We start from the raw sequence: 17,572 nt of genomic DNA on the forward strand, positions 1-17,572 counted from the left end.
GGCCCGGCACAGATACCCACATACAACGTCACACACATAAAAACATGAAGTCTACACGTGCTGTTGGAAAATTGCTCTGCCACGCTGCCATAAAATGCCTTTTTTTCCCCCTCAGAAGCTCAGTGGAAAATAGTAACTCCTTCCGCTAAGTTATTATACCAGAACTACAACTGTTTTTTCACTTTTTGGTTGAAAAGAATCTTCAAATTGCTAATCTGAGAACATTCCATCTGTGTTTCCAGTGCGGTTGAAAATAAAACCAGGCTCATAATCTTTCTTTTCAACGTTAATAATGAGGAGTTTTGTCTGTTGCAGTTTTTCCAGAATGTAACAGCAGACTTGCTGAAGCCGTCTCAGTCGGTTCTTTGAGTCGGAGGCAGGATGTTGGTCATGCAGCACGCCCTCGTTATACAGTATCACTCCTCCTCACCGGTCAAACAATAGGACCACTTTGTATAAAACCAGCCCTCGGCTTGCACATGTGTGCTGTGGCATATTGCAACAGCCAGAGAGATGTGTGCAAAGCGTTTCTCCAAGTCGAGAAAACACTCTTAATTTTGTATTTTCTCAAAATCACACCGTTATAAGGAATTACCCAATAATTACCAAATAGATGTAGCTTTTGATATTGCATCAAAAGACTCATTATTTAATTACCGATTTGCAGAAAATGTATCTGCACTATTTTGATTATTGTTTTTGTAAATTGCAGCTTGACAGCTGTCAGGATTTACTCATTTTCTCTCTTACCAACCAGTACTCCCTTTCCATGACACGTATATTTGCCAAATTGCTTCAGAAACAAACATGTAGTATTTTAGAGTGTACTTTATTTTTCCTGGCAGTTGACAGTATCGTTACAGTTGCCAAGTCCATACTCAGGCCTGGGAATGTGTAATACTATGAGGGCTGTTGAGCAGATTAGCAGGTACCTGAGTATGTCACCTTAAGGTTAGATCCTTCAGGCTGCCAGCGTCTGTAAAGCATTCAAAGGCCTTTTCATAACTCTTTGCTGTGCTGCAAAGAAACCATCAGGGATTCATTTACATTTATTGGAAAAATGACCTCATTGATTTCTGAGGCGCAATCATCATCTGAAAGTTTTTTTCCCTGAAGAGTCGGTCATGAATTATTTTGAGTAATGCTATCTTAAATCTGGAAACGTTTAGTGAAGTGTCTGCATCGTCTTTCTTAGTTGATATTGTATCACTAACTGTCTGCCACGACAAACTGTTTCCATTTTACCTTGCCTTCAATCTGTGAAGAAAGTGATGGAAAATAATATTATCTGGAATATGTATTTAAAATTCATCTTTGTATCCAGGGGCGGTGAAAAAGTAACAAGAAGGCTTTTTCGTGTGTGTGTGTGTGTGTGTGTGTGTGTGTGTGTGTGTGTGTGTGTTTTAGAGACGAAATAATTAGTTGATTGACAGACAAATAATCAACAACTACTTTGATAAAAAAAATGTTCTAATTGTTTGTCATTTATAAAAAAATTGCTTGAGTTTCTCAGGTTGCATCTTATAAAATTATTAGATTTACTGTAACTCTTTATGATATACCATAATAAATTGATTACCTTTTGGGTTTTGGACTTTTGGTGACATAAAACAAGACATTTGAAGTTGCTTTGGGAAGTTGTGATCGGCACTATTTTGTTTACATTTCATAGACTAGTGATTAATGGATTCATCAACAGCAACAACGAAATCAGCAGATTAAGTAATGGTGACCATAATCATTTGTTACAGTCTTGCTATATTTTAAGACCTTGTCGTTCCTTTTCCCTGTGCAGGTGGTGAAAACCGTTGGCTTACGTGAAGTCTGGTACTTTGGACTTCAGTACATGGATAGCAAAGGTTACTACACTTGGCTAAAACTGGACAAAAAGGTAAGATCCATCTTGAAAAATGCATGTTTTGTTTTTAAATAATCCTAGTATTAAGATTTACATTGGAAAAACGTTTCTGGAGTTTTAAGATTATATTTGTGAATGCTATGTAGAATTAGACCACACTATGTTCTTCATATTGTCACGCTAGTCATTTCACAATATAAATTGTAAAATGTCTTACATATCATGATACATACGTAGTAATTTCACTCAGTAACTTTCCCTCTCATCATGTTTAAACAATAGAGAAAGAATGCATTCTTTCTTTGAGCTCCGCATTGCACTACATATATATTCTCAATGTTCTCTAATGTTCTTCCAACGGAGCAATTTATTTTGTCTGGTTTCTGTCTTCTTGGGGGTCAGAGTACATGAAATCCGCTGGAGGTGGATTATTTGACGAGAGCGTGAACTCTTTGTGAACCAGAACTGTTTGGGTTCTTCTCTGTTGTCTCTGAGTAAACACAGACTACTGTACCTTCACTAACTGTTTCTTCTGAGCGGCTCACAATCTAACTTGTTAACGTTTTTATGCAAAAAGCAAATCAACCAGAAGAATGAAGTCGGCAAATAAGCAGAACTCCGGATGTTTAAGATTGTTTCTATATTATCTACCAACCCCTGCAGCGGTTTGTTCAGCATCAATAGTCTCTTGGAGAAAAGCTCAACTGATTTTAAACATCAAAGTCTGTTTATGGGTCTTGAGGAGTGCTGTTAATATGCAAAGCAATGTAGAGGCCGTTTGAGGCTCCAGAGGAGCTACTGTAAATCTGATTAACTGCGGCAAGTGATGTCACTTCAGTCAACGTCTGTTGGAGTTTAAGAATACAAGTTTGAAAATGCCAAAAAACCTCTGACCTGACCGACTGTAGCTCCCTCCTCATCTTTGCTTGAATTGAGAAGTTCGAGGCTACATTAGCTGCTACTGCCATAACAGACCTGAATCTCTGACGGAACTGTTGGCGGTCAAGTTGCATTGTGGGTAACGAAGACACCTGGTATTGACAAGGAGGAAGAATGTGTGGAAGGAAAATAACTAAATCTCTAGTTGTGAGTTCGACAATGTGACAGGAGTGCAATGCTAAATTACTTAGCTGTACTAAGTACTTTTTAAAATACACACATGATTACTAGCACTTATGCTTAATAGTCCGGCCCACAGACTGTAAACAATATAATGGATACATTAAGATCCAGTCTGATGAATGGTTTCCTGATTGAAACTAAATTAATCTATCTAGGGAACTTCAAAAGCCGCCTATTTGCAATTTATAATCATAAACAGCGGTCACTGAGAGAGAGTGAAAAGGTTACGCCTGCCTCAGTCAGCAGCAATAAACTGTACTCTGTCTGCTGACACGGCGCTGCAGCTCATCAGCACAATGCCTCGCTGAAACTGGAATATTCCCGGCCCCATTCTCTCCATCAAGACCGCTTGGTTCCTGTTTTGAAATTAGAGGAAGAGGCAAATTGTGTAAACATGTACTGTAGCTTGGAGTTATTTAATAAGTGTATTTCCACTTCATGAGAGTGGTAGATCCCCTTTCTTTCAGGACGGTGCCATCAAACTGCGGAACTGTAAACTGTTTCCTAATCTATGAAATGGTTTAAAAAAGACATGATGTATACTTATTTATGATTTATACTATTAAAAATATTTTTTAAACCATCATGATTCCCGGATGATCACATCCTGGTTCTCAAAGTCTTGATATTTACCCATTTAGACTTGATAATACTCCACTTACAAGTACACTCACAATCCAGCACACACACACACACACACACACACACACACACACACACACACACACACACACACACACACACACGAGATGTAACGTGTTAATTGAGGCGCTTTGAGGTACTAGAAGGGGTATGTTGTTACATCTGGACAGAGCCATGCTAGCAGTCTTTATTTTGAGCTATGGTAGCAGGCTGCAGCTTTATACTATTGTGCAAACATGAAAGTGGTATAAACCTTCTCATCTAATCAGCAGCAGCAAACGTTCAATTTGCCTATTTCACAAAATGTCCAACTATACCTTTAATGCTCACACGATACTGTATGTTAACGATGTTGTAATTCTTCTCCAGGTGTCGTCCCAGGACGTGAAGAAGGAGAACCCGTTGCAGTTCAAGTTTCGGGCCAAGTTCTTCCCCGAGGATGTGTCGGAGGAGCTGATCCAGGACATCACCCAGAAGCTTTTCTTCCTCCAGGTGAAGGAGGGTATCCTGAGCGACGAGGTCTACTGTCCACCGGAGACAGCCGTGCTGCTCGCATCCTACTCTGTGCAGGCCAAGTTTGGAGACTACTACAAAGATGTCCACCAGCCTGGATACCTGGTCTCTGAACGCCTGCTGCCACACAGGTGAGCTATGCCAGGAGGTTCAGAAAAGTGAAGGAAGCTTTCTGTTGTTGCAGTAATGCCTCAATTGAAAGGCAAGATGTTACGTAGTGATATATATTTGGCTTATAAGAGAAGGAAGGAACTAAAAAAACAAATGGCCACCATCTCCAATCTGGAAGCCAAAGAAACAAACAAGCAGATTAAGTTTCATCTAAAACATTTGAATCATTTGTTTGGGTGTTTGTGTGCCATCTTTTATAATTTGCCAATGTATACATTTGTCAATTGAGCTTTCAAGACATCCACAACCTAACCCAAATGTACGATATCATAGTATCTCATTGTTTGCACCAGAGCATTCAAGAGTTTTATCACATACTTGATTAATTATGGTGCAGGCTTCAAAGAGTCCAATGCACAATGAGCAGTGTGCCAAGACGGTGGCTGTGTTCTTTGCGTTTCTCGCTGTTGAAGCAGGTGATGCTTTGCGAGGGTGTGTCAGTGACTGGTTACAAGCATGTACCATTGTATCTGCTCTTGTCACCGCCTGAAAAGGTCAGGAACATGCAATGATTTTGAAGTGCTGAAAAAAGCAGCAGCTCAATTATGCCGTCAAGTACACAATGATCTTGATCTCTTTTTCATTCCTGTGTCTTGACAAATTCAAAGTCTTGAGGTCATTGTGGGTAACCATGTGAACTGTGTCCTGAGGTTGTCACGATCCCAGGCAGTACTGTTGATTTCTGAGAGCTGTGTAGGATAGTACCAGCTAGTTGGATATGCACAAGAGTACAGAAGTGTATGTGGTTATTGTCGACCCACCATCGGCTTAATAGTGTCGTCATACTTTTCAAAATCAGATATTATCAATTCTGCCTTGCCAGAATTATGATCATAATCTAAATAAAACGGATGTTCTGTTAATTTGAGAGTGTATAATGAAAGTAAAACTCAAAACAAGAATAACATGGGTTCATTGGTTTTTAGAAAGGGTTATGAGGGTGCACACAATGCATCAATCTTGACTTCAGGTTGCAGTGCTCTGCTGGAATGCCAGCAGCACACACGCTATTGTGCCCTTCCTTTCAATCTGATGAACTGCAAATCACAGTGAGGAAAAAACCCACGGTTAAACAAAACAATGCTGGACTTTGCACAATTCAATGCTTGCATGATAACGTAGCCCATGATGTCATTTATCAAAGCAAAGATATTCGCTTGTCTTGTCTGGACGTTGTCTTTGTGCGGTCACGTAGCTGATCTTTGCTGCATTCCACTCCCTTTCTGCAGAGTTCAGGAGCAGCACAAGTTATCCAGAGAGCAGTGGGAGGAGAGGATTCAGGTGTGGCACGAGGAGCACCGTGGGATGTTGAAGTGAGTGTGTGTTTTTTATTATAATCTCACTCAGTGAGTTAATAAGAAGACATTGAAAGAATAACTTCCTGTTGTCCTCTGTTGATTCTTGCAGGGAGGACGCTATGCTGGAGTACCTGAAGATCGGCCAAGACCTGGAAATGTACGGAGTTAACTACTTTGACATCAAGAACAAGAAAGGAACAGAGCTGTGGCTTGGAGTGGACGCCCTGGGACTCAACATTTATGAGAAGGACGACAAGTAAGCACCGTACTGCTGTTAGTGTCTGTCCTGTCTGCTTCTGCCTGCTGCTACAGAAGCTGCCACTCTGTGAGAGTTAAACCAGCTGAGCCAGGTCCATGTCTGTACCTATTCACTATTCCTGTTTCTCTACAGACAGTACGACAGGAATAACAAGCGAATGAATAGTCTTTGGGAGGAGTATCTCTAGAGACAGATTTGAAGGAAAACTCAGCAGTTTGCTTTTGTGTCTTTATTATCAAAAATCAAAACTTTGGTGATTTGAGCTGAACTCTTCAACTCTTATGGAAATATATAGAATACATCATTTGTTCACACCACTGCTGACAGAGATACAATTACTACTCTATATGCTATTTGTAGATAAAAACGTACCCTTTGAAGCACAAAGAACACTTTTTATGCCCTTTATACTGACGATGATTTGTATGAAAGCCTTTCTGTATATTTACAGACCTTATCTTATTTCTTTTTTATTTCTTTAATTTCCCCCCTAAATTGGGGCTCAGACTCTTTTGTATTTGTTTGTTTTGATGACTCATTGCTTGGCACTATGCCTTCTTTTTGGGATCTGTGAAAGGGTGTTGCCAGGCTCTGGTTTATAGGGCAAGACAGTTTGGGAGGTAATCACCCTCTATTTGGTGAAATGAGTACGGAGATCTCCTGTGGCTGGTGGCCTTGTCTGTGGGGTCACTGGAGTGAAGTGTGTTAAAGGAGCACTTCATCCCAGGTGCCTTTCAGTCATTGGCCCTGTGCTGGAAACCCTTCTAGCTTTTGTTTGTTCACCAACAGATTTGAGCTTTTCCTATCAAACTGTCTGCACTGTGTCAACTTTAATGCCGGTGTCTATTGAACGCAGTCTGGGCTACTTTCTGTGTCCTAGTGGAAGAAATTAACAGAGACAGTTGGTGAGAGGGTAGTTACAAAGTTTAGCTTGTCACGTCTCTAGTTGAACCTTTACCGGCGGATTATTTGTCTTGTATCAGACGTCTAAATGATTTAGTTACTCTAACTGCTTTTTTGGTCAAGTTCACCCAGTCACTCATTAAGATAATAATTATGTCTCAACTGTGGTAAAAAACCTCCGACATCAAAGGCTGCACCGGCTCCCTGTGTCCCCGTGGGAGTCAGTCTCTTTCTGTGCTCCCTGGGATCAGGAAAGCAATGCGTCTCCTCCACGGTGCCCTCTGCTGTAACCATGGCTCCGTCGACTGGTTTTTCAAGCTGTGCGGCACTTAAGAATGTGAGGCTAACCTATAACACTGTCTCTCCAATGAGGGCAGCTGGCCCACAATGCAGCAGTGCAGCCGAGGCTTTGCTCAGACACAGCCTGTTGCTGGTTTAACTCCTTCGGCTCTCCTGCTCTACGTGGAACCTCAGCGCTGCTCATTTTAAAGGACACGGACTTTGAGAGGTTTTCTTGAGACAACATTGGGTCTTAGTTTTTGGAGCTGAAATGGAAAACATTTATATGTTTAACCTTCACTGAGAGGATTGGCTGCTTTTTTAAATCTTGTGTGATAACTGAATATATTTGGGTTTTTGACAAATTAGTATAGGTTTTAGTTATACTTAAAAAAAAAAAAAAAAAAACACAGCTTATTTTTTTGATACATTTTCACCACCCCAAATGTCTTTCCTTTCCCAAATCACTGCAAACAGCATCACTACAACAGTAATTTTACCTTGTATGAATCCATTGAGAAAGCACGGCTCAATAACTGGTAGAAATATTTCAATCGCTGAGATAACTTCCACATTGTTCTCTCAATTCCATAAGCATGTGTCAGGGTCAGTAATTGAGTGAAATTCCTGTTTAGGCAGTATGGTTTCACTGCAGAGTTTCGCAACGAGGTGGATGGCTGCCTTTCCAGATTACAACACTATCGGCTTGTCAATGTTTACTGTGCTACTTTCTATTGTGCTCAATGAGATTGGCATCCGTTCACTTTGTCTGGCACAATGGAAGGGCATGCCACACCCCAGATTCATCCCCCATACTGCAACACTGGATACAGAGTTTTATCAACACCACAGTATGAATGATTTGTCTGAAATTGTCTGGTGTTTGCTTGTGCCCACACGACACTTTAACTATATGTGTTACTATAATAAATAGAGCTACAACTAATTATTCTTTTCATAATCGATCAATCTAAGGTTCAGTTTCCCAATGAATCAATTCATATTTTAAAATGTAAAAAATCTGCTTGTTTTGACCGGCAAACCGTTCAAACCCTAAAGATATTAAATGTGTTGTGCTATATGAAAAATAAACGCAGCAGATAATCGCATTAGAGGAAAAAAAGCAAGATATCTTCTAACATTTGCAATATTTCTCATGTAGAAATAATTTGCCTTAAATTAGTCTATATACAACAAAGCTTTTTTGCCTCATGTTAATATGATTAGCCTTTATTTGTATAGTGTTTGTTGATAATACAGACGACATAGCAGTGGGTTGTGTTAGTTAACATCCTTATTACATTGTGGCCATACAGAGTGTCACAGTCTAACGTCCGTGTACATGTGATCACTTCCTCAGATTGACCCCAAAGATTGGCTTCCCCTGGAGTGAGATCAGAAACATTTCCTTCAACGATAAGAAGTTCATCATCAAACCCATTGACAAAAAATCTCCGGTGAGTTATATAAACTTCTCTGAAAAGTCTCCATTACAATTTCCTCCAGTTTAAGAATTTTTCCTTTCAGATAAAATTAAGCTTTCGGCCTATTAAGTTGCAGCGTCCGTCTATTCTTAAGCTCTCTGCTTACTTTGTACCTGTGACATCATGTTTCTCAGCAAAGAGGAAACCAGACATATCCTCAGTCTGATCTAGCATAAAATAATAAATAGCCAGGCTGCGTTCCTAATAGTGCCATTAGGGATTCCAAACACTCACCAAAGTAAGTGTTATATAGCTTATCTCTGTAGCTCAGGCTATCTTACCTTTTACTATTAGTGGAGCAGCCTCTACTCTTTGTTGTCTCCCTGCATCTGATCGAGAGCCACTACTGAAGTCCGTTTATCCGTCAGCTAGATGCTTGATTCCACCTGGTGTTTGTCCACCTTTCCCCTCTTTCATATTCCTCCTTTCTGTGTCTTCTTCCCCAGGACTTTGTGTTTCTTGCAGCAAGACTGAGGATAAATAAGCGCATCCTGCAGCTGTGCATGGGCAACCACGAACTGTACATGCGTCGCCGCAAGCCAGACACGATCGAGGTGCAGCAGATGAAGGCCCAGGCCCGAGAGGAGAAGCAACAGAAACAGATGGAGAGGTATATACAAAACTGTCCCACTATCCCAAACACCATTCAAAAGAATGGAAAACCTTCTTTTAACTATTTAACACTTTGGAATCTATTTCACAAGGATAAGTAATTCAGTATTATTCTTAATAGAATTTCAGCTTTTATTATATACAGTATATTGTAGAGTTGGGAAACAGCGAGACAGTAGGCGTAGTTGCAGTCGAGATAGTTTACTCAAGCTCCACATCAAATGTACAATACTTGTTTAGTACTATAGCGGCAGCGCAAAACCCCCACGCTTCCCTGAAACCAAACCCAACAAACCAACCCCGACCCCGGAAACCCCACCAGCTCTTAAAGGCACAGTAGCCCTTAGGTGAATGTCTCTCACAGTCCGTATGTGGGTCACCACAATATTCTTATATTATTATTCTACAAATACCTGTTGGCAAATTATTAATTCTGAGAAAACTAACTGTTGTTTTAGATTTAGTTTTACACAAGCGCAAACATTTATCATATTGTGATAGTGAATTGATCTTTATTTCAGTGTGTGTATGTATGTATGTATGTATGTATGTATATTTATTTGTATATGATATGATATTGATTAATTAGCTAATTGTTTTCTTGATTAATCTATTCATCATTTGGTTTATAAAAAGTCAGATAATAGTGATTAACTGCCTGTCAAACTTTCCCACAGCCCAAGGTGACTTCTTGTTTGGTCCAAACAATAGTCCAAACATAAATATATTCAGTTTATTATCATATCAAATATATATTCAGACCAGCAGTGCACTAATGAGCAGTTTCACCTTGTTTTCTTCTGTCTGAACCAGCTTTGTACTCGTCACATGTAATCCTGTTCAACATGTAAAGTGAAACCTCCATTCATTGGGCAATAACCCTCCATTCCCTTTTCAAGTATTGGAAATGTGCTTCCTAAATTGGCTGAACTGAAAGTGGATATTGACCCTGGTCTCAGCTACGGCTGTCGGCACGCTGTCTGTCCCATACAGCTGTTCAAACATGGTGATGTAACACTGGGAGACCGCCCAGTAAATACCAGTGGGTGAACCATTAGGTCACCAGCAGACTGAGTTAGGGTTCAGACTCAGGAGGTCACAGTATGACGGCGGCTGGGCTGATGTCCAAACATAGTTACTAGATAGTTACAAGTCTCTTAGGGTGGCTGATTTAAATACAATTAAACCCTCAGGGAGATGTCAGGTTGTTAGTGCAGCAACAAGTTATTCAGTGAAAAATAATAATAAAGAAATAAAGATTGAGTGAAAATAGGACAATGAGGCAAATCTGACCCTTCAACAGAAATATCTGGCCCCTTGATTCAAGTTTTTCCTTTTATAGATTACATTAAAACTTTTACACAGATTATTTTTCATAAATCGACTGTAGATCATCATATTTGATCAAGAATGAGAATAATCGTTAATTGCTGCATTAGACACAATTCCCACCAGAATACGGGCATTCGTTTTGTTAAATTGAACATCCATGAGTTTCCCCTCCTATTTTCTGACATTTTATAGCTGAAACCATTCGTCATTTAGTTGATTATTCAAACAGTTGTTCGTTGCAGCCCTAAAAACCTTTAAAGAATCCTTGTTATTGACGACTGCATTCACATCTTGCAGCTGTTAACAGGATCTTATTGAAGCCATATCAAGGACTCACTGACTGTCATTTGTCAGCCGTAACTATGAATCAACCATGTCAGCTCACGACGGCTGTGTCTTATCTGCAGGGCCCAGCTGGAGAAAGAGAAGAAGAGGAGGGAGGCCATTGAGAGAGAGAAGGAGCAGATGGAGCAAGAGAAGCAGGATCTGGTGATGAGGCTCTACCAGTTTGAGGAGAAGACCAAGAAGGCGGAGAAAGGTGAGAGGGGGGACGGGGCCCATACATCACTCAGCCCTTTAGACGTGTGTGTGTGTGTGTGTGTGTGTGTGTGTGTGTGTGTGTGTGTGTGTGTGTGCCAGGCTAACAGTCGAACATGGAAGACGAATCCTAAGTTGAATCTATTAAGGATCTGTTATTTACTTTAGCAGTGATATCATCTGTGTGTACAGTATGATACCTGATGGTTAATGTATTTTGATTATATATTGTCAAACCCAGGAAAAAAAAGCATTTGTGTTTTTACTTCTAGTTAATGATTAAGTATTCTGCTCATAAATTAGTGCCAAATGATGATTGAACACAACCTGAATATACATATTACAATGGAGAGAGAAACACACTTCTTTTCTTGTTTTAAAAGAATTGTAGTTAAAAATATCTCATGAAATAGCCTTCCTCGACGTGCTAGTACCGTAGCGGTGAGCTTTGTCTCACATCTCTTCCGTGTCTTAATGGTAGATCTGCAGGACCAGCGCCAGAGAGCCATGATGCTGGAGCAGGAGCGGAGGAAAGCCGAGGAGGAGGCGGCTCGTCTGGAGGCCGAACGCCAGGCAGCTCTGCTGGCTAAAGAGGAGCTGGCCCGCCATGCTGAGGACCAACAGAAGAGTCAGGATCAGCTGGTCAGTATTTTTAACAAATTTGTGCAATTCTTTTGAGACTTTCAACCATTTTTGAAAATACTCTACGGGCATACGATTAGCTTGTTGTAGCCTGTTGTATGTATGTATGTTAAGAAAACTACCTATCTGGTTGTTCTAAGATATGCCTCACATGTCCATCAACAAAATCTTGAAATTTGGCACCTTATTTACAATTTTAGATCAATTAAAACATCTTCTTACTATATTCTGCTAGTACTGTGTCCAGGTCTGTACCAGGCACATTGCAGGGTGGTGCATTCAGCAGTGCCTGGCTACTGTAGTTTCAGACAAAACCACTTTGTAGCGTCCAGCTGGACCACACCCCGTTACTTCAGACTATCCGCCCCCTCACCCTAAACCACTTGTCCGTGGACCACCCACAGGACTGTGTGCTCCCTCTTTCGCTTGAACCGCCTGGACAGTAACGCTGTGGTTCCTTCTCCACATTCACAGTTTTATTGCAGCATAGACACCTGCTGCGAAACCCTTCATTGTTATCTCGCTTGTGAGAGTGAGTGAGTGAGAGTTGTGTTATCAACGTTTGAAATGTTTGAAAGCGTGTAACTTGTGTTTTCACTGAGGCAGCAGTTTTTCAGCTGAACACCTTTAACGCCACAATGTCACGGCCAAGTGCTCCAGTGCAGGCTGGAATTTGTTCAGTACTTTACAATTAAAGCAGGTGTGCTGTTCAATACTGAGCCTCCAGTTAGTTCAGTTCCAAACTGTTCACATTGTTGTGGTGGTGGCAAGGAATATACCACCATATAAACACCTGCAGAGTCTTGTTACGTTTCAGCAGGCAGCTCTGCTCCAAGGTTTCTGTTGTTCTACGATTGAGTTCCCTTCTTATGAAAGTCCTGAGAGCTCTAAATGCTTTTGAAATTCAGATGATTGCATATATTTAAATTTGTATAAACTTAGCGAAAAGTGTTTTATGTTTTTAATCAAGACAGTCATTTTTTTGCTCAGCCAAGGAATGTTGTTTTCACCCTTTTAGCAACAAATCTCTGGTAGTCAGTCTTGAATGACTGAACTCTCTTTGAAGATGACATTTATCTTAAGGAGTTTTGTTTTTGCTTGTTTGCTGCAGTCGAGCTAATCTTTTAACAGTGATTCATAAGTACAGTAACTTAGAGTAGCTTAGAATAGGACTTGTTTGTTTTAAGATGTTGAGAAGATGCTTGTAAAGTTTTTTTTTTGTTTTATCTGTTTGTTTTTCTTTCTTTTTTGCCATACTGAGGTCTCGTGATCTCAATGAGATTGCCTGATATAAATAAATATGACATTTGTATTTGTATTCACATTAAGTCTTGACTCTTTAATAAGTGTGTCTGTTTTTGTTTTGTATCATCAGGCTGCAGAGCTGGCAGAGCACACAGCCAAGATCAGCCTGCTGGAGGAGGCCAAGAAACGCAAGGAGGAGGAGGCCGACTCCTGGCAGCTCAGGGTGAGAGCTTAAACTGAGGGTAACTGCAGTGTGCAATATACTGCAGCGCATTAGCAGCAGACAAGTGCAGCACATTATACCTACAAGGACCGGCATTAGATTTGTTCAGACTCTTTCTCCGCTTTTACCAATTCTCTAACTTGCCAAAACTGTTCAACAAAAACATGTGTACTCACATTTAATTGTTTACTGAAGAGTTATGCTTGTAATCTTCAGCCTAAAACAAATCAAATAAAAAATTAAAATGGAAACGCATAAGGGTGCGGCAGGAAGGGAGATTACGTTTTTGTATGTACTTAATATATTTTGTTAAATTTCAAACTTGAAAATTCTAAATAAATCAGATTTCCTGCCACATTCAGAGACAAAGAAGAGTAAACTGACTCTGTGTGTTACACATTTCTTCATTCCAGGCCATGGAGGCCCAGGACGATCTGATAAAGACCAAGGAGGAGCTGCACATGGTGATGACGGCGCCGCCCCCGCCTCCACCTCCCCCCATGTACGAACCCATGATGGACGACAACAGCGACAGCGAAGAGAACGCCAGCACAAACAGCGCTGACCTCGACCTGCAGAGTGAAGGCATCAATGACCACCGCATGGAGGAGGATCGCATGACTGAGGCCGACAAGAACGAGCGCGTCCAGAAACAGCTGAAGGTAAGGACAGATTATTAAACTAACGCCTCACACTGTCAATCATCCAAAAGGTCCAGATACATTATTCAATACATTTCAGGTTATATGACACATATGTATGTGTTTGTTTGTCATCTCTGGTGTCACAAAGAAAGAACAGATTATGAGGATATTTAATGAAGACTGCAACTGGACCTATTGTATCGTAATGTGTCAGGGTGTCATGCCCTATACTCATGTGCTGACACCTTTTCTTGTTACCACAATTACCAAATGGTTTTTGGCTGGCCACACATTGTAAAGTTGCAACATCTCAACCTCTACATACATTCTGACTCATTTTAAAGCAAAAATGTCTCTACAAATTGAGCTTTTCGATAGTTTCATAGTGTTTATATAGCACTTTTTCTGCATTCCATTTGATCGTAAATCGTAATTTGTTGTTGAAGATTTCCATTGAAACGCCACCTGAAGTTGGATTTCGGCCGAATTTGACTAATCCCGACCTCAAATTCCCAAATTGCTTCTTCGTGCATCAACAGTTAAAAAAAAAGAATGGTTTGAGCTAACTCCATTAGTTTTTCTGACCTGTTGTACTGGAGCACAGTCAGCTTGGGTCTGACATCATTCCTAGCTCCGACTTCAAATTTCCAAGATAAATGGAATGCAGAATTTGACCCAATTTATAATAAAAAAAGACATGAAAGTCTCACACTTTAAAATGTGGGACCTTTAACAGTAGGTTAGCTTTTCAATCTCTGCTAAAATCTTATATATTTTGGTCACAAAATCCTGCTTCACACCAGTAAAAACAAATCAAATCGATCCTTTTCAGGTGGTTTACTGCTTTCGCATCATCTGCACTACTTTCTTCTCACAAACTGATGGCACAAAATGATAATGATAAGTGTCCAAAATGAACTGCTCACTAACGAGTATACTACTGAGTGCCGGTTACAGGTAGAAGTGAACAAGGCAGTGATGCACACAGTGAGGGGTCGTTACAGTGACACCTGGCACTACTGTGGTGTGATTTTATTAAATCAATATTATTTGTATAAGAAGTTGGGTTTCCTCTCATGCCTCTTCTCCTTTTCTGCCCCCTCAGGCCCTGACCTCAGAACTGGCTCAGGCGCGTGATGAATCCAAGAATACCCAGAACGACCTTCTTCACAGTGAGAACGTCCGGGTCGGCCGAGACAAATACAAGACACTGCGACAGATCAGGCAGGGCAACACCAAGCAGAGGATCGATGAGTTTGAGTCCTTATAAAAAAGCCCCTCACCCTTTCTGAATGGTCACGACATCTCGGCCGTCACACATGGACACACACACAAACACGCTTATACACATCAGACACACATCAGTTGACAACTAAACTGGAGCAGTATAAGCATCACTTACAGAGAGAGAGACACTCCTGTTTTGAGCGTTCAGAGCTTTGCAAATCCCTCGAAGAAAACTTAGTGCCAAAACCTTTCTCTTCTTAGTGTTTCCGATCTTATTTGTGTATTTGATTGTGTGTCATTTGATCAAATTCAGACCAAATCATTATTGTTTTTATCCAGAGGTGTGATGAAGTAGTGGGACTAGCCTAATTTTATTATTATTATTAATACATGATGTGCACATATGATATGTAATCAAAGCCTCGCTTCTTTTTGATGTCTGTCATTCGTCATGTAGGAAGATTAGGACAGTTTGTCGTTTAGAGCGACTACTCAGAAAGGGGGAAAACAGTCAAAGCAGGAAAATGTTTTTGTTTTTGTTTTACATTATATTTGAACACTTCCATTTATGTTTAATATTGCTATACAGCAGTTTAAAATCACCCTAGTTTGATTTAATTTATGCTGTATGTGGGACATTGAAAAGGGTATTTCATCTTGGTTTGTATATTTTTGCTATCTACTAATGATAATAAAAACATTTATTGTTTCAAAGATTTTATATATTCACCATACATTTTAGTTTAGATCACTAAATTGTGGAAATTGAACTGTAAATTATTATAATGTTTTACTTTAGGAAATATCCAGCTGCATGTGATTAAATCAGTTCAGGAGATTATCATCCTCGATCCTTTTTATTAGCTTCTTTTTGCAGTGCAGTTCACAGCATGCTGAGGAATGTCTTCATCCTCCAGATCACTGTGTTGATATATTTTATTTCTCTGTGTCATGTTGCTGTGGAGTGGGAGGCGGCCATGTGTTGTGTGCTTTTAGCCTTCTTAGTGGACTTTCTCTCTGGCTTCTGCTCTGCAGGAATTGGTGCCAGACAGTTTGTTTTCACTTCGTAGCCGAGGTGCTTCGTCACTAAATATATGGAAGCCTTTAGTTCAGTGGTGTCACACTCATTTTAGTTAATGGGTCACATACAGCACACTTTGACCACCAGTGGGCTGGACCAGTGACACATAATAATATATTGAATAATATCTTACAAATCACAACATCTCAAAATGTCTCTTTCTTTTTCTGTAAAAAAACATCCCTTATGAATGAGCAATTCATTTACAAAACAGCCTGAGAACTATGACTAAAAACTGCTGTTTCCTGAAAACCTCCAACGAGTCTTATCTGTTCTCAGTTGTCCTCACAAGTTAGTATTTTCCGCTGTGGTGAGTCTGATAGTGGGGCAAAATATTATATTCTTTAGCACTGAAAAGTGCTGTGAACGATCACCAAGCACAATGGCTTCCCATTTACCTGTACGAAGAAATTGGCACTGTTCCATTTTTCTTTGGAAACCCGACACTGTGTCCATTTTCCCCCCAGGGCTACTGCATGAACGGTAGCCTACGCTTGACAGTGTTGTTTCATGCAGCCAGTATGTAAGCACGGATCTACAGCATCGGGCGGCTACTCATTCGTACAGCATGGCCGCGGTGGACAAATAGGAATAGCAGTGCATTTTATTGTAAAGTGTAAAAAACTGCAGAGACGTAACTCATTTCAATTTTCATCATCATTCTGTGGGCCGGATTTGACCCTTCGACGGACTGGTTCTGGCCCCCCATGCCATATATTTGACACCCCTGCTTTAGTTCTTTAGGTGTGACACCTCATGGGGTGTTCGAGGTGAACGTTGTAAAGAGCTTTCGTGTTGCAGCTTGGTCACAACGGACGGACGCTGACAGTAGCACCAACATCGCTCTCCTCTCTCGTGGACGAGAGGAGCATCTACTGTCATGGAAACGCTTTGTATATGAACAGGATTTTATAATGAGGTGTCCAATATATTGGCAATAAAGACAAATCTATGATTATACATAAGTGTGTTTTTACTTTGTACTCGTTTTGAATAAAACACCCTGGCCCACAGACGTCTTTCGGTTTTGGGCTGAAGATGTGTTTATGGGTTGTGTTCGGCCTCTTCGTTGTGGTAAAAAGACAAGTTTCACGTTCAATATCTTTAGCAGCGTGTAGTAGTGTCGTGGCTTTAGGAACCATCCAGACTGAAATATCACAACAATTATACTTTCAGATGGATTGCCCTGATTTTTCTCTGATTCTTTGGTGATCCCCTGACTTTTAGTCCAGAGCCACCAGGGGACCAAAGTTTTCACTTTTCCTTTTCTCAACATTCAATTCAGTTTATTTTGTATAGCCCAAAATCACAAATACAGATTTGCCTCGGAGGGCTTTACAATCTGTACAATCTGTACACATAAGACATCCCTGTCCCGGGACCTCACATCCGATCAGGAAAAACTCCCTCAAATAAAGATAGTAAAAAAAAAAAAAAGATTTCACAGGGAACATCTACTCAATGAATTGGCACAACATTTTCGCCACTATTCATGGTTCC

General features: G+C 40.4%; 1 protein-coding gene across 1 annotated transcript in view; it reads left to right on the top strand.

Annotated features, from left to right (window-relative positions):
- ezrb (ezrin b) overlaps positions 1-15,707 on the top strand; it is a 28,300-nt gene extending 12,593 nt beyond the window's left edge. Inside the window, exons 3-13 of the mRNA XM_079215322.1 lie at positions 1,796-1,891; positions 3,992-4,266; positions 5,536-5,619; positions 5,714-5,860; positions 8,406-8,502; positions 8,976-9,139; positions 10,881-11,011; positions 11,492-11,652; positions 13,028-13,120; positions 13,534-13,782; positions 14,870-15,707. Coding sequence (XP_079071448.1) covers positions 1,796-1,891; positions 3,992-4,266; positions 5,536-5,619; positions 5,714-5,860; positions 8,406-8,502; positions 8,976-9,139; positions 10,881-11,011; positions 11,492-11,652; positions 13,028-13,120; positions 13,534-13,782; positions 14,870-15,034 — 1,662 coding nt within the window. The 3' untranslated portion in view covers positions 15,035-15,707. The remainder of the gene's footprint in view (positions 1-1,795; positions 1,892-3,991; positions 4,267-5,535; positions 5,620-5,713; positions 5,861-8,405; positions 8,503-8,975; positions 9,140-10,880; positions 11,012-11,491; positions 11,653-13,027; positions 13,121-13,533; positions 13,783-14,869) is intronic.
- The last annotated feature ends 1,865 nt before the right edge of the window (positions 15,708-17,572 follow it).

The sequence above is a fragment of the Taurulus bubalis genome (assembly GCF_910589615.1).
Source record: "Taurulus bubalis genome assembly, chromosome: 3".
Lineage (NCBI taxonomy): Eukaryota > Metazoa > Chordata > Actinopteri > Perciformes > Cottidae > Taurulus > Taurulus bubalis.